Raw genomic sequence first — 26,290 nt, forward strand, 5'->3', positions numbered from 1 at the left:
GAAACAATTGCTTAAAAACCGGAGTAAAGTAATAAAATGAATTATTTTTATTCCATTTCAAAAATTAGCCGAATCGACACAGTTTTTAAAAATGAATCATAAACGTATTTATTTACTTGCTTTCGGCCAAACGGTGCGTGTTTTAAGATTTACAAACGGTATTTGCTACTGAAGTAGAGAAAGACATGAATTATTCAGTAAATCCCTCTTTTTTCAAATCTATCTTTACCCAATCATAAAAATGACATATGCAATACGTATTTTCATGATGATATGTAAATGTTTGCACAAACATAAATATTATACTTTCTTCAGAATTAATGAGAAAAGGCAAAAACTCATATTTGATGAGATAAAATGATATAAGAGGAACTAGGTTACGTCAACAAAATATGCATTAGATTTTAAAGTAAAGTCAAAGGTTATTTTATCCAGTGGTAATAGAGAATTAAACATGCATTTATTAATACAGTGATAATAATACATTTAATGGTACATTAATAGAAATAATTTAATAATAGATTTAATAGAAAGTAATAATACATTTAATTGGAAACATTTCTACACATGCATTAAATTTACCTAAATTCGCAAATAATAAATTACGAAGCTCTAAGAAAGATTTTCTTCTGGGAGTGAAAAGGAAAACTTTCACATAGTATATAGTTATAAAAACGCGTCGTTTTATTGCGCAGTACATTACACAACGAACACAATACAAACGACTTTTTTTTGCCAAAATAATTGCATGCCTATTGAATATTATTTACCACAAAGCTGTAAATTATTCACACTTAAAGCAATACTTTTTAAATCTATTTTTGAGAGCATTAATACAACACATTCAAAGGCGATATTTAAAATTTTTTGTTTAGATTTTTTCGTTTTTTTTGTTTAGGACTTTTAAGAAACTGTACTGGATGTTTTTTGTTTACGCAACCTTATTTATTTGCAGTATTTTTTTTTGTTGTTGAAATGTATCTGCAAAAACTCATTAAAATATCAAACTAAATGGCATAAATTACAGTGACAGAGTAAAAAATCATGCCAGTATATATTTGTCACCTCATATTCTCTCTGGCCTGGTTTCTTAATCGTAGTACAATATGACCGCTAAAGGCAAAATGCTCAAATGAAGTTCTGCAAACATTTCTCTATACCATTAGAATTTATACGTGATGTTCTGCCATGATGTATTCACGTTTAATGCAGCAGTTAATATGATTTTATAAATATAATAGAATAATCTTAAATGAATAATATAAGTTCCATTTGCTTTGTATCTCCATTGCATTCCTTAAAAGTTAAAAAAATAATTATAAATCGTGCAATATAATAATGATTATGTTTTCTAATAGAGGGAGATACTGATAGTTTTTGTACTTAACCTTTGAAACGTTAATAAATTGTTACTATTTTTAAGTAATTAAAATCGCATTTATTACCATTGTTATAAATTTAAAGATATAATCGTTGGCGTAAAGTTTTAATAACTTTTGTAAAAAACGTAAATTCAAAAGCTAACAATATTGTGCATTGTAATTCCTTAAAAATTTACACTACAGTTTTTTAAATTTGCATTTTTTTGTGAGAATCGGATAAAATATTAAAATGTTTAGATTTGCTCCTTTCAAGTAATATCAATTAGTTATTTCATGCTATTCAGTTATTTCAAGTTATCCAATTAATTCTAAATAACTGTTATGGTGTAAATTATTTTATTAAATTATATTACACTTATACTCCGTGAGTTTTATTCATATTTTTACTGAGCAACAAAATATTGTTTTACGTGAATAATTACAACTGAAATTTAGGGAATTTCTGTAGAACTGTTCATAGTTTGGTTACAATATTATCGTGACTGTTTTCCATTCTATGGAATTTCATGTTGTATAAGCATTTTAATACCTGAATGACTTGACAAAATGATGAAATGACTTAAATGATATTCTGATGGATAATTGATAATAAAATGAAACTTCAAATATATAGGAAAAAAATTTTTAAGATTAAAATAAAAAATCTTGAATTATAAATATTAAAGAATATAACTATGCAGATGAATGTAAATTTGTCAATCCATAAATTAATAATCTTCTTTAATACCGTCATAACATTTAATCATTTTAATGCTTAGGTATCCTGCTATATCACCTGGAGGTTTATATTTGCAGTACAATTTAATTAACTTCTTCTACAAGTAGGAAATCCGATTAATAAAATCAATACTAGGATCATTTCTGCTTCTCGATTTTTAATCACCTCATATCCCTTAGTGTTTTATTTGATTTAATCATTTATCAACGCAACAATGCCATCAGCTACTCGAAACAGAATGAGATGAGTTGTTTAGGGGCAATTGTTTAGATGTGTAAAGAAAAAAGAAGCAGAAATGGACGAGAAGGGAAAAAAAATACCTCAAGAAGGGAAAAATACACTCACTCAGAATTATTTTCCCCATCACAGTAATGGGTTTTATTTTCTCTTTTTCTACATTCAGAGGAAACGGAGGTACTTCACTAAAGGGTTAATTTTACGCGTTCAAGAAAGGATAGTGTACTTCGGCTCCAAGTAAGCGAAGATTGATTTTGATGGCGTTCCTTTCACGTAAATGGTTTCTTGTCTTTTGTTTTTTGTTGCTTTCGTATGAGATTTTAAGTTCCTTTCACCCTCAACGGAGAAGGATTAGGCGACGAAAACTAAGGATTCTACTAACTCAAAATGAAAGCTGCGAGAAGATAGGGTTTTGAAGTTGATTTATTTTAAAACAGAAATGTCGGAGATAGGTTAAGAGAAAGGAAGAGCTTTGGTCTTATATTATGAAAATTGAGAGGTGATGTAACGGTTAAGTGAAATTTTATGTTGTCCTTTAATTAAAACACCGAGATAAAAGAGAAAAGGCATGGTTTGGAATTTATATATAAATTTCATTTTTCATTTCGGAAACATAATTTGAAGTACAAAATTCTAAGTTTTAGCTGCTGTAAGCAACCTCTGAAAGTGTTAGTGCTATTAAACTGACATATTTTGTATGAATTTTGAAATAAAAGCTTTGATCTAATTCAAGAATGATAAAAAGTTTAGCATACTTTAAATATCACAATTTATTAAGTAATACAATGTCTTGCTTAAAATGGATATAAGGGATCTAGTTTGCACTAATAAATATATTCAAGATTAAGTTTAAATTAGATAATCTATTAGATATTTAGTATTGCATTGATAGTTTTATCATATTTTACTTGTTTAGGAACAAAAATATTATACATAAAATAAATTAATTAAAAAAAAAAATTTATAATTTTTCCTTTATATTTTTTTACATATTTTCTTTTATATATTTTTTGTATAAAGTATTACATATAGAAATTATTAAAGAAAACTTCACATCATTATTTACATAATTTATAATGCTGTTCATATTAACTAACTTATTCATTATATTGTTTTGAGAAAAATTATTACTTTTATTGCTATTTATGCAGCAGAAAACAGCAGAATAACTCTTCAAGTAATTAACTTTTGTAGCATTAATAAATGCTGCAAAATTTAACTTTTTAGAAAGAGCTATTTACTAAGTGTCAGACATTATTTATGTATGCATTTCTGCCATGAATTCCACAGTTATTACATTATCTAAAAAGTAAAAATAAATAAACTTTCTGTCCATAACATTTCACAAAACAATTTTTCCCCCTAAGAGAGTCTAATTTAACTGAAGTGACTACTTTTTTCGTTGTATGGACTAAAGCACACACTTAACAAAACAATAACTTACTATTATTAAAGACCTTTTTTTATTTACTCATCTCTTTAACTATTTATTGAGTGTTAAAAATCACACGATTCCCCATGACAGAATTAAATCGAAATAATTTATTTCCGTGGCATTCAATATCTATTAATTCATCTTGCAACTATTTTGAACGTTTCCAATTTCATTCAAAAATAATTGGCTTGCAAGATAATAATTTTTTCTTATTAATTACATATTTTTAGAGTAAAAATGAATTCAACCGTTATGACAACATTTTGTAACCTCCAACATCTAATTTGAAAAACATTATCTAATTTCTTTCTATCTTGAAGATTTACTGACTTCTCATTGTTTTTTTTAAATATAGATGTTGACATTTTTTCTCATTAACCCCTTCCTTCTTGCTCCCGTGAAAATGAAGGGGTGAGATTTCGCCCACTATTTCTCGCTCCCGTGATATTGACGGGCTGGAGTGTTCTGTAGTAACGCGACAATAAGAATAAAACTGATTCGTTTCTTTTGCCCAGAGAACATTTTATTTCTCATTTTACATACCTGATGCCAGTACCAGGATATTTTAAGGTAGTTGTAGATAGTTTGTTTATTTTAAACTAGTTGCACCACTAATCAAGTACGTAATACAAATGCAAAAGCCAGAAAATAGGCACTTTTATGACCGTTTTCTTGAAAACTAACCGATCGTTAAGGGATTAAATATGTAGCTCCATGTTGAAATAGATTAACGCATTTTTTTTCATTTTTATAATATAGTAGGAATAAAATTCTCCTGATTTATTTTAATTTTATAATAGCATTGAACAGCAGACCAAAATCTTAGTTTACGACTATAAATGCTCTACTCCGTAGCCTTATAATTTTAAATCCAACAGAGGAGTCAAAGGAATTCCTGGATCAAACATTGGAACAAACTAGCTTTCGCGAAAGACTTTCGGATGGAAATAATATGCATTCGCGTAATATATAGAACAAAACCACTAAAACCCCCCAGATGGCAAGGAGATTCTAAACCACGCTCCGTCAACTACAATAATGATTTCACGTCAGGACTGTGGTTGGTTCGAGCCAGGTGCAGAATTCGTATCACCCAGTCACCACGGCTCGAAATAGGAATATTTTATTTTATTTTATTACTGTCGTTGAACAGCCAACCTACATCTCTGTTTACGACCATCAATGTTCATCTCCGTAGCCTTGTAATTTTGAACCCAACCTGGAATTAATGGTAATTTCTGGATCACATATTGGGAGAAATTAGCCTTCATGGAGGACTCTTTGATTGAACTATCCCAAATTTGCCTTTTATGGAGAGGAAGATAACGAAAATATTCGATGGTTATCTGACAGCAATGGTACTCTAACAAATGATCCGTCTACCACCGAGGATATTTTCCGCCAGCACCATGGTCGGAGCGAGCAGATGGTCATTCGTATCAACCATTCATGACTGGCATTCAAACCTGGATCATCTACTTGAGAGTCGAATGCTCCATTCCCTGAGACACAGTTGCTCAAAATTATCATATTAATTAAAACAGTTTAATACGCCTAACAATTTAAGATTAAGTCTTTCTTAATGTTATATTTTGCATCCGCTCCAAATAGTCAATATAAATTCATATAAATAATTTCTTCTTTATGCTCTATATTTCTTTCCTTGAGATAGTTCATTACGGAGAAAGATGTTTTCCAAACGTATCATTTGTCACTTTTCTCAGTAATACTAGCACAGATAAAAATCTTTGATAGTTACAGTGGCATTCTGTTTTTAATCTTTCCTCGTAGGAAAGTAATCGTTTGTGATTGATATGGGTAAACTCTGGTGACTAAAACTATTATTCTGTAGCTTTTGATAAATTTGTCTCATTAATAACGATTCTAGAAAACGTGAAGAATAATATTACTTTTGGGGCTACTGCTGAACGCCAGGAATGTTTCAAAACCTACCTACTTCAAAATATTGCAGAATGATACTTTTGATATGAGGGAAAGATAAATTATAAGTGTCTGATATGTAGTTAAAATACAAGTTTTTTAATTTACGAAATATAAATATAAATTGATGTTGAATGTGCCGTTCATTGCAATTAATTACATATACAGTGCAATTTGATCATTACGAATTTGCACAGCCAAGGAAGGTTTTGCACTAATTCTTCAGTAAATCAACCTAGGAATTTTAACTGTATTCATCCAAGAAACAATATAAAGAAATAAAGTTACTATGGGATAAGTAATTTTTGTGGCAAGTATTGAATCACAAATAATAAATATCATTGGTGTATTCATATTGTTTAATGTAAATTTGAAATTAAAAAAATATAAATTGCTTAGCGCAATTGATTTGGAGGAGAATTGAGGATTATTTTTATTGTTCACGCTGTAAGAAGAGGGACATTGTTTAGAAATTTTATTTCAAAATAATCAATGAATTAAACTTTATCCATATTTTAAATTACTAACACTAAGTGATAAGTTATTTATTTCTTTTTTTTTAGAAACTCCTTCTCAAGAAGAATCAAACAGGTAAGATATTTATTTTTGGAATTTTTCAAAATACTGAAACTTGTTCTTTTTAAACTATTAAAATGAAAAAATTTAATGTAAGTATTCGCAAGGAAACTTCATAAATCTTTTGTCAATCATCACACAGCAAGTTCAATAAACTTTTTATGCATGTCACATTTAGTTGTAATCAATAATGGTTTTTCAAACGAATGAGTCATGCATTTCATATTTTGAAGAAAAACACTTATTCAAGAAAAAAACATATTGAATAACAATTTCACAACAAAATATTATGACCTACGTGACTAAATATTGTGACTAAAATGCATGTGTTTATAAATCATTTATTTCAAGTTTGCTGGCAATATAATGTAACATATTATGCTGCAAATTTTGTCCCAAAATTTAGTAGAAAATAAATATTTCAAATTTAGATAAAAGAAGCTAAGGAGCAACCCAAATAAGGAAAAAATAAATCATGAATCATATTTTATTACTTAAAAATGATGCATATTTAAATTCCGTAAAATAAATATTTTATAATTGCAATCAAAAACTATTAATGAGAAATTTAAAAATTTAACTATAGCTTCGTAATCTGAATTTATTGATCATCATTTTTAGAACACTTTATCATTATTACGATTATACCAGTAACAGAACTGATGCGACATGGTAACAATCACCGTAGATTTATTTTAGCCTTGCAAGCAAAATATATCAAGCCTTTTTTTTTTTACTTTTCTTAATTATTTTTGTAACTGTAGATAAAATTAAGTTAAACTAAAAGAAACTATCGCCTTTGCTTTTTTTCTGTTTTTCTTTTCATTTCTCAGTAACGTATTATAGCTTAATTTATTCCCGAAAATATGTTGAGTGAGTTTAAGTCAAAGAACTCTAAAGCTTCATAAAAACAATTATTGCACACTTTCATTTCCTTTCTCTACGCTCTGTTTTAGTTTTCAGAATAGAGCTTGAAATGCAAAATCCTTTTGTTTAAAGAATAAATTTTAATTTTTAAGTTTTAGTATATTTTAAACTCTTTTAAACTTGGTTTGCTTTCCAAATATCTTTTGTTTACCTGAGTTTTAATGAACTTTTTGAAAAAAAATAATATTGATTTATTTAAGAAAGCTAAAAATAATTTAATTTTACTGTCGTACAGTTTTATTTTCTTTATTTAATAAATTTCAAACTAAAAGCATTACATTTCACCCAATTTATGTGCTTTCTTTTTGCAGTGTAATTATAACATTGTGCATTAGATATTCTTATCCTTCAAAACATATAGAACTAGAGGGTGCTTTATTCAAATATTTTGGCACAAGCTCAACACGTTTTAGAATTTTTAAATGATGTAGAAGATGAATACAGGCGTTACTGCTGCTCAGAATAACACGTTATCATTACTGTAATTATATTAATTTACACATTATTATTACTGAAATTATATTAAAGAACACAGTCCATATCTACATGGGTCACTGCAGTTTAACAAAAAAAATAAATAAAACTAAGTGTTAACAACATGAAGGTTTTCGCACATTAATTGCCTTTAGTATACACATTTATAGAAGCTTTAAAAATGAAGTTGAAAGTTGTATGCACCTTAGCCGTGCCGATATATTTAAGCGTGGAGGAAAAAAGTAATGTTAGCAGAAATTTTGAATTACTCGTTTAGGAATCACCACCTCAGATTTAAAAAAAAAAAAAAAAAAAAAAAAAAAAAAAAAAAAAAAAACTAGCTTGATTACCTGATGAAACTTTGAGACGTTTCACATGTTCACTTTATGGTTTCTCCATAGATTAAGCAGGTTATGATGTTATCAGTCTCACATTTCTCGGTATTGATTAATGAGATTTTGATAGAGCTTTTAATTTTTTCTTTGTTTTCCTTGGTCAATGTTTTACTACATTTATAAAAGGATTCTAAAATTTTATATTAAAGTTGCATATTGCAAAGCTCCATGCACATTGTCAAAAAACATTTTCATTGTTTATGGCCAGAAAATGGTTTTTGAAACTACAGTATACAATCAGGAATAGTTTAATTGGTAAATTTTAAAATGCAAAAAAAGTTAAAATACAAAATATCGCTTAATAAAAGAGTACCATACGTCTCTACATCATGGTTTTCATTACATTTGGTATAAAAAGAACTACGGATATGTGTATCATATTTTATAAAACAATTCTATTGATATGCATCCTTGGCGAAATAAAGTCTACTGATTTATTTCCCTCTCATATTTAGGTGTGAAACTCCACTAAAGAAGGAATTGGAAGACAGCCAAGACACCAGCGAGAAGGGACCAGACATCATTCCTTTCGCCAACGATACAGAAGGTATGCAATATTATTTATACATTGAAATATTGTTAGATATAGTTTGAACGACAAAATTCGAAATGGAATTCGTAAAATATTTGAAAGATCTGGTAATAATGTTGAATTTCTTTTCTTTCAATATTCTTAAGCTTATTTTCTTTAGAATACCCTTTAAGAATTTTGCGCATCCGTTCCTATATTTAAAATTCAAGGCAATGTCTGAAATTCGCTTCATAGATGCATGACGTACATGAAGAAATATGTACAATAATATGATAATAAAAGTTTCCCTATTTAAATCAATGTAACTTGGAGATATCTAAATTAAATTTAAGTGTTGCCATAAAATGATAAAGTTAGCGTGAATAGTTTCTACATGTTTAATATGTTATTTCTGTGGGATAGGAACTCTTCAAGAACTTCTAAAGTTACATTACTGTTCACGATTGCTACAACCTTAGAACGGTTTCATCTATATAACTGAGTTATATGAGACAAGTATTTTCAATGTTTTATTCATGGTACCAAGTATATGAGACATGTACCGACCCCAACAGACCATGATCGCACAGACGTGATTTCAATTTGGAATATTTCATTTCAATTTTATAGCGTTACTAAGTAGCAATTGAAGTTCGTTAAAATTTCGAAAGATATGTCTCATGCGTCTGAACTTCAAACTGAGCTTTCATTTCCGAGTTGTTGTTTTTTTTTGCTTTTTTAATCTAGAGTATTTAAATAAATTAAAAATTGCGCGTGTTCATCTCTTTCGAGTGGCTTAGACTACTAGACTATTAAAGTTACAGCTCTGCTTGTTTTCGTTTATATTTAACAGGAGAGGGAAAATGATTGAATGCTTATTGGGTGTAAATTTGTCTTTTGCAGATTGCAATTTGCTAGATAGTATTTAATATGCAATGGATCCGTTTTTTTTCCTTTACTTTTATATTTACTTAATTTTTTTTAACTATCTCGAACGTTTCATGACAGTGTACTCAAGTACTATCAATTATAATAAACAGTAAATGTCAGCGTGTTTAACTACAGCTGTGATTTTCCTAAAATTTTTAAATGAAATTAGGGATCAATTAAAGGGAAAAATTACCCTGTCCCGTGCGTAAGTATACACTGGGGGTGTTCAGATCTGGGAAAGACCTTATCTCTGCTTTCGCCAGTTATGAATTTATACAGTTTAAAATACTGACAAAACGTTTCAATTTTGAACCAAATGTTTTGAGAGTGAGTAATGCTTCAATAAAAAGTTTTCATACTTCTCGAAAAAAGTAGAAGTGTTCATTGAAAGAAATCTTACGCTTATATTTCGGAAAAGAAAATACAGCCTATAATTACCGGAATACTTGATTTCTTTTCAGCACACAATGTTAAATTCAGGATAAATTTATGGTATATAGTACCATAACTTTGTATGCATTATTCGGAAAGGCCATTTTACCGTAAAATAGACCTTACCAAAATTTTTAAAATAATATTTACTTGATTAGAGTGATTCAGTGATTTGACAGCAATTATTACTGTAAAAATTATGGTGCATCAGATTTTTTGTTTCATTGCATATTTCAGTAAAAATAAATTTTACTGTGAAAAGTTCCTGCACCCTAAGTGCCAGTATTTTTTACTGTAATTCAATCCGTAATTTTTTACGACTGTGCCATGGAACGAACATTGTTCCATGTTTAACGACGAGCTTCCGATCACAAGGAATGTCCCACTGGAATACCATCTTCTAGATTGATTTTTACGATAAAGAAATTTTCAAAATTCTTACAGAGTCTGCATTAGCGTTTTCCTTTTTTTCCGTTCAAATAATTTTCAAGGATTATATTTCAAATATAATTCGAGGATTTCAAATAAAACAACTCACTTATGTTTCATGTTTCACAAGACTGATAACGTTACAATTAGACGTAACTAATAATTTAAAAAAAAAACTGTAAGCTATTAAAAGTATTTGAGAAATTAAAAAAGCCTTTTCGAAATAGGAATGTAACATTTTGTGTTTGCAGTGACTTTTGACAGTTTTTCTTTTGCATGAGAAGATTCCCTAAAACTGTAATTTTCTAATCATTTGTGTTAGTTTAGCTTATTCTAGGTGAAATAATTTCTTTACTCCAGAGAGACGACTTCTGGTTAAAAGGATTTTTTTTTATAATGAAATATTTTTTAAAAACTATGCATATAACAATGTCTAATATAATTCAGATTTTAAAGCGCATAAAACGTTTCTTTATTGTTATTCTGAGAAAAAAAAGTATGGCAAAAATTACCAGAAAATGGTAAATTTTAGCGTGTTTCTGGATCTATGAGAACACTAAAAAGCTCGGTAATTTTCTCGAAGTGTTTTAACAATAAAATATATTTTTATAATATGTGATAAAATTTGGAGAAATTGAAGAAATTTGGTAAACTTATTATGATACCTTAGAGTATGGCATAGAACGATATAAAACCATGGCATAGTTTGTTAAATTTAATTTTAAACTTCGTATTTTTTATTAAATGTGTGGTAATAAGAACTATGATTTTAAAACCAGGACATCAAGTAAACCATTACCATATCGATGAAAAAATTACCAAATTGGTTTAAATACAGAAATACCATATATTTCAGTTTTTTATTACCAGAATTATGGCAATTTTACCAGAACTATTTTTTGCGTGTATTCCCTGTAATTATTTCGCAACATGTTCATGAAAGCCTAAATACACATTTACATTTTGCAAAAATATTTATTTTCAAACTTATGAAACGACATTCAATCACAACTATTTGAATTTAGATAAAAAACAATAATTCGAAACAACTTTAATGAAGTATATTATATCTTAGAATAAAAATATCTTACAATAAGCGACAAATGCATGTTGCTTGAATTCTGTTACATTCCGTAAAATTTGTTTCGATAGAGACATTCCATGATATTACAACAAACTTATCCAAACTTTTATTTAAAAAATTTTCAGAAACAGCTCGAAAGAAACTTTAAAAAAAATATTTTAAAACAATCGATAAGTACAAGTCACTTTCATTCTCTCTAAACCTATAAAAATAAATTTTTTACGTGTTTAGATAGATAGATTAATAAGTCACATTCTGTTAATTGTGTCTCGATAGAAACTTTCCATGATATTACAACATATTTATTCAGACTTTGATTAAAAAAAAAGAAAATTAGAAACAGCTCCAGAGAATAATAATAAAAATTAAATATTTCAAAACAATTGATAAATGCAAGTCTTTTTATTCTATTAACACGTATAGACATCTAAACACATAAAAAAAATTTTTTTCATGCTTAGATAGGTAAATAAATAGATTTAGATAGATAGATAACTAAGTTACATTCTGTTAAATTGTCCCTCGATACCAACTTGGAAATTTTCCATGATATTACAATGTATATAGTCAAAATATTTTTAAAAAAATTTAGAAACAGAGCCAAAAAAAAGTTTTAAAAAATTGTTTCATAACAACTGATAAATGCAAGTCAAAAAGTCACTTTCATTCCATCTAAACAAATAAAAAATTATTTTTTGTCGTGTTTTGATAGATAAATAGCTAGATTTATATAGATAGATAAATAAGTTACATTCTGTAAATTATCTCTCGATAGAAACTTACCATGATATTGCAACATACACATTCAATGGATTTAAAAAAATTTTTAGAAATAGTGCCAAAGAAGATTAAAAAAGCAAAAAAATGTTTTGAAACAACCGAAGTAACTTTCCTCTTCTCTGTAAAGAAAGTTAGTTTTCTTGGTGTATTCTAATTGCTAAAAATAAAATGAATGGTTTTTATAAAGTTCAGTAAAGCACACTCTTAAAGAGAAAAAATTGTTATTTTCGATCTTTCAGTCTACTTCACTGGTGGCTCCACAGAACAGCTGCGACATATCCGATCAATACAGAAGCTGTCTGCGTCTCCAACAGAATTCAGAGAAAGACCTTTGGATACCAGATTATAGCCTAAGTTGAGGGATAAAACTAATCTCTCACTCGATGGTAAGCAAAATAATTTGTTAGAAGAATTATCTTTTTTAACAGCATCTCTTTAAGCACTATTTATCCGAACCACATGGTTTATTTTTAAAAATAGCGAAAACTTATTTTTTTAGGAGAAAAAGATAAGAGTTAACTGAGTTTGAATAATTTTTTTATTTAAAAAATATTATTTATTTAAAGGATAAGAACAATAGAAAATAGAAAACAATGTTATCTTCCTTCTGTTCATGTGCTCAACGTTTCAGTATGAGCCCATGAGATCCATTAAGAAGTCTTTCCCGTTGTAAAAAAATCCTGATTAAATTGCGATAAAAAGTACCGGCACTTGGAATGTCAATATTTTTTACAGTAAAATCCATCTTTACTTTGAAATTTTACGTAACAAAAAATGTAATATGCAGATATTTTTGCAGTAATATTTAATGCAAAACAACTGAATTATTGTAACTAAATTAATATTACTATAAAAATTACTACACTTTTACTGTCAAACAGTTATAAAATTCATTTAATAGATTCACTCAGGATGCCAGTATTTCTTGTTCGAAATTTCCAGTTCGTTTTATGAGCCATGTGACCATCTCAAATTTAGTCCGTTATTTTCCCTCGTATGCTTCTTGATATGACTTTAATTATTTGTTTTTTTTGGTTAAGTGGTCTATATCGAATATACTTTAGCAATTTGAACAGAATTATCTGGCGTACTTTGTAAAATCAAAATAACGTATCGTTGTACAAGTATTACGCTGTAGAAATTAATCCATATAATGCACATTATTATACAACACTATGTTTTGAATGAAAATATAGTTCAGTTTAACACTCTGTTACGGTTACAGTTAATTGGCACGATTCTGTAGACTTCAAGAGACTACCACAGTTCAAAATACCTACATAAAATCTGACACTTAAATCTGTTTTAATGAGATTGCAAAATCTGTTACTATTTTGGCATTATTGCCAATGAAGTAAAGTTGTGTAGCTCTTGCAAGAAAACTAAATTTTTGGCATAAAAACTTTACATACTAATATTTTTAGAACATTACTTACTATATACATACATATATACACTGGTTATCATAAATTAAGGAAAAATCACAAAAATAGCGATAACTCTTTCAAAAGTAAGCCAAACCGTGCAAAATTTGCATATGTTGTCCACTAAGAGTAGCTGAGTAAAATTGCAATATGCAAATTAGTGGCGCTGCACTCGGCTTACGTCATCTGCCTGGAGCATAAAAGTCCAAGTTTGAGAGAAAGCACACAAATTTTACTGTGATTGCGACATTGAAAATCTGAGATAGCCAATTCGTAATAATGACCTCTAGGCATCATTTGCCTGAAGAACTACGATGGAGAGCCATCGGGAGACTAGAGGCAGGGCAGAGTCAATCAGAAGTGGCCAGATGGCTAAATGTGAGTCCATCTGTGGTTCATAGACTTTGGAGGCAATTTCAAACCACAGATTCGGCATCTAGGAGGTTCAGTCAAGGACGGCCAACTGTTACGACCAGTGCCGATGACCGATATTTGACATTAAGTGCACGCAGGAATAGAACCGCTACTCCGACACATCTTAGATCCTCTCTTGCTGCAGCCACCGGAAGGTTGGTGTCAACGTCAACTGTGCGCAGAAGGCTCCACGAAGGTGGTCTGTATGCGAGACGACCAGCCATTTGCGTGCCGCTCACATCACGCCATAGGAGAGACCGTTTGCAGTGGGCCCGACAACATGTCCACTGGACGTCAGATCAATGGAGGCCTGTTCTCTTTACGGATGAGTCCAGGTTTAGTCTAGAAAGTGACAGTAGACGTTATTTGATATGGAGAGAACCTGGGACCCGTTATCATCCATCAAACATCCGTGAAAGAGATGCATACGGAAGAGGCAGTGTCTGTGTTTGGGGAGGCATATCCTTAGGAGGGCGCACATACCTCCATGTCTTTCCAAGGGGAACCGTGAATGCTCAGGTTTATCGAGACAACATCCTTGATGCTTATGTGCGCCCATATGCCGGGGCAATTGGTGATTGCTTCCTGTTACAGGACGATAATGCAAGACCACACAGAGCTCGCATTGTTGATGATTATCTTCAACAGGAAACAATTACTCGCATGGAGTGGCCAGCTCGATCCCCGGACTTGAATCCTATCGAGCACGTTTGGGATGCTCTAGGGAGGCGTGTATCTGCCATCAATCCGCCCCCTCAGACCCTTGCCACGCTTGCAACTGCTTTACAAGAGCAATGGCTCTCACTTCCTATTGAACTGATAGACCGCATAATTGAAAGCATCACACATCGCTGTTTGTGCTGTATTGCTTCTAGAGGCAATCATATTCCATATTAAAGGTACTTTTTCTATTGCAAACCGATACTTCCAATTTGTTTATTTTATACATGTGCTAATTTCTATACTACTATTAATGTCTGATAATTTCTTTTTATGTTGTTTAATACCTTACTATGTGTTGTATATTGTGGGTAAGTTTCATAAAATTCCATGTGTAATTTCTTGAGTTATCGCGATTTTTGTGAATTTTCCTTAATTTATGATAACCAGTGTATATATATATATATATATATATATATATATATATATATATATATATATATATATATATATATATATATATATATATATATATATATATATATATATATATATATATATATATATATATATATATATATATATATATATATATATATATATATATATATATATATATATATATATATATATATATATATATATATATATATATATATATATATATATATATATATATATATATATATATATATATATGTAGCATAATAAATAAATGCAAAAAACGCGAAGAAAATTTCGAAAAACAATAAGTTTTATTTCTTGCTCATAAGCTGCAAGTAAATAGAACTCATAAAATAAGATCAAAATGTAGTGAAAACAAGGGAAAAATTACAGAACAATGAAAGAAGGGGAAGAAAGAGAAATAATAATAAAAATAACAAAAAGCCGGAGAAATTTTTCTTCTTAAAAAATCCAGAAAATAAAATTTTGAACTTATTTTATGAGTTCTATTTACTTACAGCTTATGCGCAATAAATAAAACTTATTGTTTTTCTTAATTTTCTTCTTGTTATTTTGTTTTTATTCATCATGCTATATATATATATGTATATATATTGTGTGTGCAGAGCCGGATTATACCGTTCGTAGGCCCTAGGCACAGCCGTTTTTGGGCCCTCCCCTCCTTCCCCCACTCCTCCCCTCTTTTCAAAATATATGCTAAAATTTTCTTGCATATTTTTTTTTTTACATTTTTATTAATATGGATTTTAATTTACAAATTTGTTTATCGAACTTTATCTGCAATTCGACAGCATAATACAAGATTTCGTTGAATCCAAAAATCGCAAAAAAGTAATATATTAGATCATAAGATTCTGCAAAATAATTTATTAACGAAAAATATTATATTTTTATTTGTATCTTCATAATTTTGTGCAAACTACACCTGTTGTTTTTGAAGCTAAATTATTTTTGTCAACAAATTTTTTTCTCCCAAGTTTTTCGTAGGCCCCTGAATTTCGTAGGCCCTAGGCACGTGCCTAGTGTGCCTATAGGTTAATCCGGCCCTGTGTGTATCATGAAATTTCGGTGAACCGTAACAATAGCACTCGGCAAAATTATTATAAGAATGGTTTGAATACATTTATTTTGGTTTAATTATTAGTTAGTTTGGTGGCTTTGCCAGCATTTTTTTCTCTGCATGGCATAATAGCTTAATTTAGATTGAAACATAATTAGTTTAACACCTTATTACTGTTACAAATAAATTGCATAATATCATTGTTCAAGGTTCTACATGTATGTTTGAACTAAATTTGTGGGATTTAAAATAATGCTATCGTTAATACTTCACCATTTTTACTTTGACCTTACATACATAATAGCCTTTAAAATCATGTCACCCAAATTTCATTAGTAAACACACCATTTTAATGTTTTTGAAATATCACAGAAACTGCTTACATGCTTATCAACAAAAGCATAATTTTTTTCAAAAAATTTGGACCGTTATTTAAAGTTTTAAAGACGTATTACTATTTGTTTAATAATGAGATCCGTAAAGCAGGCTGTTATTTATTAAACGATCAAAAAATCCAGATGGTGTATTAAAATGTTTTACCCTATACCGAACTTAGCGTTGTCTATTTTATTGAAATACCTCTAATATTATGTATAACTTCAATACTCATCAAAAGCATAATTATTTTTTGTGAGTTCTAGTTTTTAAATAAAATAATAATTCTGAGAACTACAAAGTTTTATAAGATTTTGTAAGAAATAACATATTTTTTTAAAAAAAAATTAAGCATAAGCCGAAACGCAGACAGATAAAGATTTGAAGATTGCACACGATAAGATTTTTTTTAAAAAATTTTTTTTGATTAAAAATAATTGGAAAGCTATTAAATAATTGGATTGCTATGGCTGACGTCAAACAAGAAAACCGTTATTGGTTTACTACTGAAAACTGAAGAATATTATATTCTGAATAAGAAATCTAAATCGGATTAAACATGTATATAATAAATGACATTCAATAGTTAGACTTGAAAGAAAAGATATTAAAGAAAATTCCTTAAGACTATTTTTATAATTATCTTATAAAGATTTTTTCTAGTAAAAACAAAAGCTAATCAATAGAATTATTTTTCTATTTGAACCTGAAACTATTTTGTTAATAATCATAAAACATCCTCAGGCATTATTTTTATTATATTTTGGAGCATAAATTAAATGCGGTTTGGTTAGACGTTGATTGCTATACATCATTGCATAGTGTCGCATAACATCTTAAAGAGAAATATTTTCAAGCATGATTTTTTCCGAACTTTCCATTTACGTAACATTTCTTTATATTTTAAATTACGTTAATTGTATTACAGTTAATAGTTTTACAGAATCTCAGCTCACTCCAAAATATCGAACCTTATTATTACTTATCTTAATGTTGTGTGTGCACTTAGACTGATAGTTATTACGAAATGGGAATATATTGTGCATTTGATCAATATGTTTCAGTAAATATTAATCACCTCTAACATAATTCTAATAGATTTCAATTTAACAGTAATAATATTTTTATTATAACCTGTTCATTTCAGTTCCAACAAAAAAACGTCATTTTGCATGTTATGGCCGCTTTTATAAATTTAACAAACAGTTCTTCAACCTATGCACTATAAAAGTAACATTAAATATATAGAAATGTTTTACTTGTTAGATTTGTTTTCTAAACTTGTTTCTTAAAATTTCTTGTTGTTAAACTAAAGCAGTTTCGAAGTAAAATATTTTATGAATTTCTAAAGTTATCTCAGATTAAAGTAACATACCTTTGGTAAATTTGTGACTAGCAAAACATTTAAGTTTCAATCTTTATTTTACATTCTTATGCATTACACAAACATAATATGTTTCTCGAAATTGATCTAATGACGTCAGAAACATAATTCTGATTTTGTATTCGTTCCTCACACAATTTATATCAATCTATTTAGCTTTTTCTGAATTTTTATTAATATAAATATATAAAATTTGAAATAATTATTCATAATACTGTAAAATTTTTTTTAAATAATTCAAGTAAGAGGAGAAGTGCACTGATAAACCAAGAATCTTAGTTCAAATAAAAGTTTCTTTCAACTTTACCCTAATATTTTCTTATAGCACCTTTGAAATGTTGGCAAAAGTCACTTTTAAAAAAAAATATAAAAAGAACTTCTTTTGCTTAAAGGTTCAGAGTGAAACATTTGTAGTTCTATTTAAAATGTATGAAAAATGTTCTGAAAAAATAAGATCGTTGAATACTTTCCATAATAGTGTCATACCTTATGAAAAGACGAAAAAGCTCTTATAATAATAATAAGAAGACATAAGTTTGATATTTTTTACTGTTATATTTTTTTAAAAAATGGAGATTTAGACTGTGCTATATGAACTGTAACGTTTTTTTTTAATTTCAATCATATAAATCTATAAAAAAAAAATTCAATCAAAAAAATTCAAAAATTAAGCGAAATAATGCAGAATTTTGTGTCAAATCAACTTTCTTGCCCAAATTTATTTTCTATCAAAATTTACCTATAAATTTCTGAGGCACTACAAAAGAACATAGAAAGGAGAAGAAGTCCTTCGGATGCTTAACTAACGCGGGGAATTACTGGGTGTGACATGTTATACCAGAAAAACAACTTACAGGATGCGAAACATACTCAGAATTTTGCAGTGCATACCCAAAAAGTAAGGTGACAGTTAGCAGGTATGTCGCCCGTGAACGGGTTGTTAGGCAACTCTGCAAGTATGTTGGAATACGCTGCTGCCTACCAACCACCCTTTTATTCTTTCTCTCTATGTCAAAATGTGTTAGCTGATTTAATTAACATGGATGATATAAATAAATTCTCAAATTTTTTTGCAATTAAAAGTACAGTACTGTTTGCGAATAGGATAAAAATACAGAACATACTAATAATACATAAAAAATAGAAAACATTTCTTCTTCACAACACCAGTGGTGGTTGAGAGGAGAGGAGGGTACAAACAAGTTTCAAAAACCTCTACCGATGTTGCCCTAAATGTTGTTTTTTCCTTTATGCACAGAAACCCCACTGAACCTTGGGGGGCTGATTTACATTATGTTTACGGAAGTTAGACTTCTTTCCCTATGAATAATATTTGGTACTACATTTTTCCTTAAGATGACAAGTTTCCACTCAAATGTACAGACAGTTTCTTTACTTCGTAATTTTACAATTAATATAATATCTGTAGTTATATATGTGTAGTTATATGTATGTATATTATGTTCCGTGTTCATCAAAAGTCTTTTTTTTTGTTTTGTTTTTCTTGGTTTATTTGAGCAGTTAAAGAAATAAAAAAAAATATTTCCATTTGAGCAGGCTTTCAAGGATATCTTACACACTCTTCATCCAGTCCATCCATTGAAGAATTTACTGTGCGAGTATTTTTGTGATGATGATGCTGCATTTGCCCAAAAAACTTACTCCATTAAATTTGGTCGGTAAGTCAAAAAATATAGTTCTTGTTTTCTTTGTTCTTTTCATGCCTAGCTTAAAAATAAAATATATATACTGCGTTATTTGAAAGAAAAAAAAACTAACTTATGTTAAAATATACATAATTACTACAATTCAAGACTCTCAATTCCGAAAACAATGTGTTACTTTGTACATAATACAAACTTCTCCTGCTAAAGAATGATTTATTTCAGCACTCGTTGAGGTTGTTATGGAGAGTTTTAAAGAAAATAAACTAAAGACGTTTTAAATTTCATTTTCTCAAAAATAAACATTAAATTAAGGTTTAGTTAAAATAGTAATCTAACTCCGCTTATTGACTAATGGAGTAAATTTCATCTTATTTCAAGCCAGTCCTGATGCATTTTGAAGCAAGTATCAATGCTGTTCATTTTGACTGTCTAAGAGAAAACACCATAAATCTCACAAAATTGGTGGGTTTAGGTTTCCTTGGATGTTTATGCCTTAGTATTTTTCTGCCTTTTGTATTCATATGGATTCTGATAAGAACACATTTTACAGGAAATAGATGAGGAATCGGAAATATATTTGGAAATTCAAAATTAAAGAAATTTATTGTGTGGCATAAAATTCGTTAGTGAGAAAATATTTTTACTACTTTATGCTTTTCAAAAACGCTGTACATTAAGTTAATTTTTTTAAAAGGAGACATCTTTTTCATCATATCGTCTCAATGGGTAATTTGCATAATTTAAATATTATGATATAGTTTATTAAAATGTTTTTATAATTAATTCTCATTGGTATAAATCTCATTAATATTATTCTTTTAAAAATGATGAAAAAATAATGATTAGATGAATAAAAATAGAATTACTTCATTGAAAAATGTTTTATATGTTTTCATTTAATTAAATAAAAAATTAAAAATAAGCATTTTCCTTTTTTTAACATTTTTTAAAAGTTGTGTTAGGTAGAATTAACGAAAAAAGACTGAAATTCTCCCGAGATTTGCTTTATTTAAATTCATGTCACACATACCTATGCTTCTCGGTGCCTTAAATTAAGTTTTTATTTGAATCCTGAAAGTTTTAATTGCTCTTCAGAAGACACACTGAATTTAATTTAATATTTTTTCTGGAAAAGTATGGTTAGAAATTTAAAGAATTTAAACTATTCCTACATTTTAAAAGGGATTTTTTCGATTAAATGCGTATATTCTTTTTCGCGTTACAAGTGCTTTTTTTCCATAGTTGTTTTATATTGTAAAACTATTAGAAAAATTACATGATTTATATATTCATTTATGCCATTTAAATGAGTTTATGTATACTAAGCCTCCGCATACATTAATGCCTTATTTGTGTAAAAAAATTTTCGAAAATAAAGATATAGTTCATGCAGTAATTCATTGCTATTGTATGTATTGTTCGCATACATTGGCTATTTAATATTAAATTATACTGGTGGAAAACAGGGCATCAAACACAAAATAAACTTTTAACGAATGAAATTACAGCTTTAAAAATTAGTTGTTATTCTCTGAGTATTAATATCAATGAAAAAGTCTTATTTAATATAGATAGGTAAACATAATAAGTTAGTGCTAGGACATAGGAAAACAGTGATAGTTCTTTGCTGAACTAACAATTGCGCAAATTATAAAGAAAGCTTAAAAATACTCAGCAAAAGTATTTCTTTGAATTCCAAGCAATATTAATATTTTTATTTAAATGAGCAGAATTTTGGTGCAAAGTATTGTACATTGTCAGATTATTCTCATTTATGCTTCGTCTTTCATCACTTAATACATTTTTAAACTTAGAAAACGATCTTTCTGCGTCAGCGCTGTTTTTGGGCATCGACAAACTTCGAATTGCCACTTTTGCCAATTTTGGAGCGTTCGGTCTTTGATTTCCAAAACTCGATCAATTTTCCTTCACCAACGCGCAATTCCTTGACCGTTGCTTTGTAAGAAGTAATTGCTGTGAAAACTCAAACATTCTACATTCAAACTACTAGTTACAAGTCCCTACTAACTACTAGTCCCCCCCCCTTCATCTAAGAAAACTTATCCATATTTAGGAAATCACAAGAAGCCGCCGAGGACAAATTAACTGGATATGTAGAAAGGCAGTAGAAATTTCATTGCCCAGTGCAATAGCATGTATAACAATTTTTTTATCAAAGATTTGATTTATAACATTTTCCTTCTTTTGTGATTCCAATTTATTTCGTACTCTTACCGACTTCAGGGAGGTAATTACCCTCCCTAAGTCCAGAAAGACCACCTTAGTTGACAAGATTGTGATTATCTCTTATCTCTGAACTATTTTCATGTCATTTTGCTATTGATTCACTCCCCTAAATATCTAATCAATTTTACATGTTCAATTTAAGGTTCAGGAAAATAAAAAAATTCTGTTTAATAAAAACAAAAAATGAAAAAAAAAAATCAAATGTTAAGCAATTTTCGCCAAGTCAAGACATATTGAGAATTTCGCGGAAAACATCGCGGAAATTCACGCCGCGACAAACTTGCAGCCCTAACCATGATGACGACTTGAAATATACACGTTACAGATAAGAAACACGGTGTGACAGGTAAACAATTCGATTTTTAGCGCAATAGTGTTAAGCAGGCTTCAATGCATGTGACGACAAAAAATCTGACTTCAGTAAATGGATTTTGAACGTTATTGTCTTTCTTAGAAGACATTGTGATACCTCATGTAAAAAGAAAAGTATTTACCAGCTCAAGTCTGTCACTATTTGAGGTTGAATTATAGCCCAATAGGACTCCGTGTTAATAGTTGAATATTATAGTACCGTAACCCAGGTTTGTGGGACTGTATTATTGCTACTATCGCTAATAGAGATCGCATGAGGGTCTGCCAGAATATGGAATCGATGGATTAAAGAGAGCATACGGACTACTTACAATTGAAAAGGCAGGCACTTTACCCGCATAGTAATTTTGGATAACACAGCCATGTCACAATACATTGATCTTGATAGGAAGTTATTTGAAAGACATCAAATTTTCGTTTACGCATTTCCGTAGCACTTGCAGCAGCATGAACTCTCAACTCGGAGTTCACGCTTTTGGCTATCTTTGATACTATATCACATGCAGGAGTGCAGGGCAATACAGGACCGCATGCTATCCGGATCAGCCTTATATTCTTAATAAAGACTGTTCGGATTTTGGAGAACCAAACTCTCACCATTCATTTCTGTCAATTAACTTTGGCTTAGTATCGAAGCCGCATAGACTACCATCACCGTAAATGTCATTAACACGGGACATAAGAGATGCATACATAGAATACCAGGCTATCTGAACTCAATCCCTCTGTATAAAGACATACCTAAACTGACAAATGATGTATTTGCTGCTAAGAGTGTCCATATTTGGTACTAATTTTTAAGGTTTTATCGGTCGTACTTTACTGTAAATGTGATAATTTGTTTGTTTTTTTAACACAAAATGTACATGTTTCATAAATGCATTGTTTTTTTACCCCTTCTTAGTGTAGCAATTTCAGTAAACAGGAATGCAATGTGTAATGATAAAAAAAAGATTTTGAAACTCGATTTCTATTGAATATCACCTAACACAAATAACTAATTCTTAACAACTTCTAAAAATTTTCATTTAGCATTGTGTTTTTTTTTCTATCACTATATCGAATTATTTTTCCATTTATTTAGTCATAAATTGTAAATGAAGTGTTCTTTATTCAGTGAATCAACGTACTGATAAAAATAACTTTGTTACTTTAAACCTTTTATCTCCTCTTTAATTTCAGTTTCTATACAATAGTTAGCTAAGACACAATAAACTTTTCAATTGTTAAAAAGCCGTGATACATCCTTATATTTATCACATTACTTTCAGAAGAATATTTTAAATAAATTCTATTGTTTGAAAAAATTGGACTTAAATTAAAGTTTAAATATTAACTAAAAATTTCATCATCAACGTCATATATACACTGACTGAGCAAAACTCATGGGATACCCACCTAATATCTGGTCGGACCCTCTCTGGCCCTGCGGAGTGCAGCGATACGGCGTGGAAGTGAGTCTGCAAGGCTCCAGAACACGTCCGGAGGTAGTTGGCACCACACATTCTGCAGAGTGACAGCCAATTGTGGCCTGTTCGTGGGTTGAGGTTTCAATTCCCTGAGCCTGATGTCGAGGGCACCCCAGATATGTTCAATGGGGTTCATATCAGGACTTCGAGGTGGCCAATTCAGTCGTTGTATCTCACCTGCATGCTCGTCGAACCAGGCACGGACGATATTGGCGCGATGTGGGGCTGCGTTGCCATCTTGATGCACAGCAATGTCATCAGGGTGTTGAAACATGACAAAAGGGTGGAGATGGTCTCCAAGCAGCTGAAGATGCCGCTAACCAGTCAATGTGGCATCCAGAATGACCAGGGGGTCCATTCCATGCCACGAAAATGTAGCCCGCACCATGACTGATAGGCCACCGTCCTGGACTGTGCCCACTTGGCATGCTGGATCCATCGCTTCGTGCGGTGTGCGCCACACACGGTGCCTCCCATCAGCATGGAACAGTTGATAACGTGATTCGTCAGACCAGATCACGTTACGCCACTGTTGCAGTGTCCATCCATGGTGATTGGTGGTAAATGCACGCCGAATTGTCCGATGACGCTGGGTTAGCAGCATATATGGCTGCGTTACTTTTCAAAAGTAACGAGTAAAAGTACAAGTATTTTTAAAAAAAGTAACGAGTAAAAAGTTCTTATTTTAAAAAGTAACGAGTAAAAAGTACAAGTACTAAACAAAAAAAGTAACGATTTAAAAGTACATTTCTAGGAAATCGAAAATTCAAAGTAAGCTAACATTTTATTGAATAATATTATGTTCTTTAATGTTTTTGCAAAATTTTTGTTATTTATTTAATTATTTTAAATTTTTTAAGTTATGGGGATTAATTTATTTTTAAATTCGGAAGAATACTACAATATAATTTTATAATTTAATCGTATAACATAATTTTAAAATCAAATATAATTTTAATATCAAACTTTTTATGGATTTGCACGAAAAAGAAATTTTATCTATTGATTTTAATTTTTAGTTCATTATTTTTATTTATTTAAATTATCATTGATTTAAAATTGTTTTACTCTATAGAAACGCGTTTTAAAAGCACAAACATAAACAAAGCAGACACGAGGTTTCAGATAGCTTTGTGATCTTTGAGTTAGTAAAAAATAATTGAATGTGCAGTATAAGTTGAAACAGAACAGTCTGCAGTTTCATTTGTAACAATGGCTAATGCTGAAGTCATGCCAGAAAATCATTTTTCGAACATTTCTGTCTAACGGAATAAAAAATATTGTAAACGAATTTTAGTATCAGCGGCTAAATTAATGCCTTCGAGTTTTCAAGAGTTAAAATAGTAATTATAATACACTGGTTATCATAAATTAAGGAAAATTCACAAAAATCGCGATAACTCAAGAAATTACACATGGAATTTTATGAAACTTACCCACAATATACAACACATAGTAAGGTATTAAACAACATAAAAAGAAATTATCAGACATTAATAGTAGTATAGAAATTAGCACATGTATAAAATAAACAAATTGGAAGTATCGGTTTGCAATAGAAAAAGTACCTTTAATATGGAATATGATTGCCTCTAGAAGCAATACAGCACAAACAGCGATGTGTGATGCTTTCAATTATGCGGTCTATCAGTTCAATAGGAAGTGAGAGCCATTGCTCTTGTAAAGCAGTTGCAAGCGTGGCAAGGGTCTGAGGGGGCGGATTGATGGCAGATACACGCCTCCCTAGAGCATCCCAAACGTGCTCGATAGGATTCAAGTCCGGGGATCGAGCTGGCCACTCCATGCGAGTAATTGTTTCCTGTTGAAGATAATCATCAACAATGCGAGCTCTGTGTGGTCTTGCATTATCGTCCTGTAACAGGAAGCAATCACCAATTGCCCCGGCATATGGGCGCACATAAGCATCAAGGATGTTGTCTCGATAAACCTGAGCATTCACGGTTCCCCTTGGAAAGACATGGAGGTATGTGCGCCCTCCTAAGGATATGCCTCCCCAAACACAGACACTGCCTCTTCCGTATGCATCTCTTTCACGGATGTTTGATGGATGATAACGGGTCCCAGGTTCTCTCCATATCAAATAACGTCTACTGTCACTTTCTAGACTAAACCTGGACTCATCCGTAAAGAGAACAGGCCTCCATTGATCTGACGTCCAGTGGACATGTTGTCGGGCCCACTGCAAACGGTCTCTCCTATGGCGTGATGTGAGCGGCACGCAAATGGCTGGTCGTCTCGCATACAGACCACCTTCGTGGAGCCTTCTGCGCACAGTTGACGTTGACACCAACCTTCCGGTGGCTGCAGCAAGAGAGGATCTAAGATGTGTCGGAGTAGCGGTTCTATTCCTGCGTGCACTTAATGTCAAATATCGGTCATCGGCACTGGTCGTAACAGTTGGCCGTCCTTGACTGAACCTCCTAGATGCCGAATCTGTGGTTTGAAATTGCCTCCAAAGTCTATGAACCACAGATGGACTCA

At 30.3% G+C, this 26,290-nt stretch overlaps 1 protein-coding gene across 2 annotated transcripts in view; it reads left to right on the forward strand.

Annotated features, from left to right (window-relative positions):
* LOC107441897 (synaptogenesis protein syg-2) overlaps window positions 1–26,290 on the forward strand; it is a 165,018-nt gene that overhangs the window by 133,202 nt on the left and 5,526 nt on the right. For both annotated transcript variants that reach the window (XM_043044077.3, XM_043044074.3), the window contains exons 10-13: window positions 6,277–6,304; window positions 8,541–8,632; window positions 12,491–12,637; window positions 19,591–19,712. In XM_043044077.3, the coding sequence (XP_042900011.1) occupies window positions 6,277–6,304; window positions 8,541–8,632; window positions 12,491–12,600 (230 nt within the window). In that variant the 3' untranslated portion in view covers window positions 12,601–12,637; window positions 19,591–19,712. The remainder of the gene's footprint in view (window positions 1–6,276; window positions 6,305–8,540; window positions 8,633–12,490; window positions 12,638–19,590; window positions 19,713–26,290) is intronic.

Source organism: Parasteatoda tepidariorum, chromosome 3 (assembly GCF_982258835.1).
Source record: "Parasteatoda tepidariorum strain Cologne lab strain chromosome 3, Ptep-v5.0, whole genome shotgun sequence".
In the NCBI taxonomy this organism is placed as follows: domain Eukaryota; kingdom Metazoa; phylum Arthropoda; class Arachnida; order Araneae; family Theridiidae; genus Parasteatoda; species Parasteatoda tepidariorum.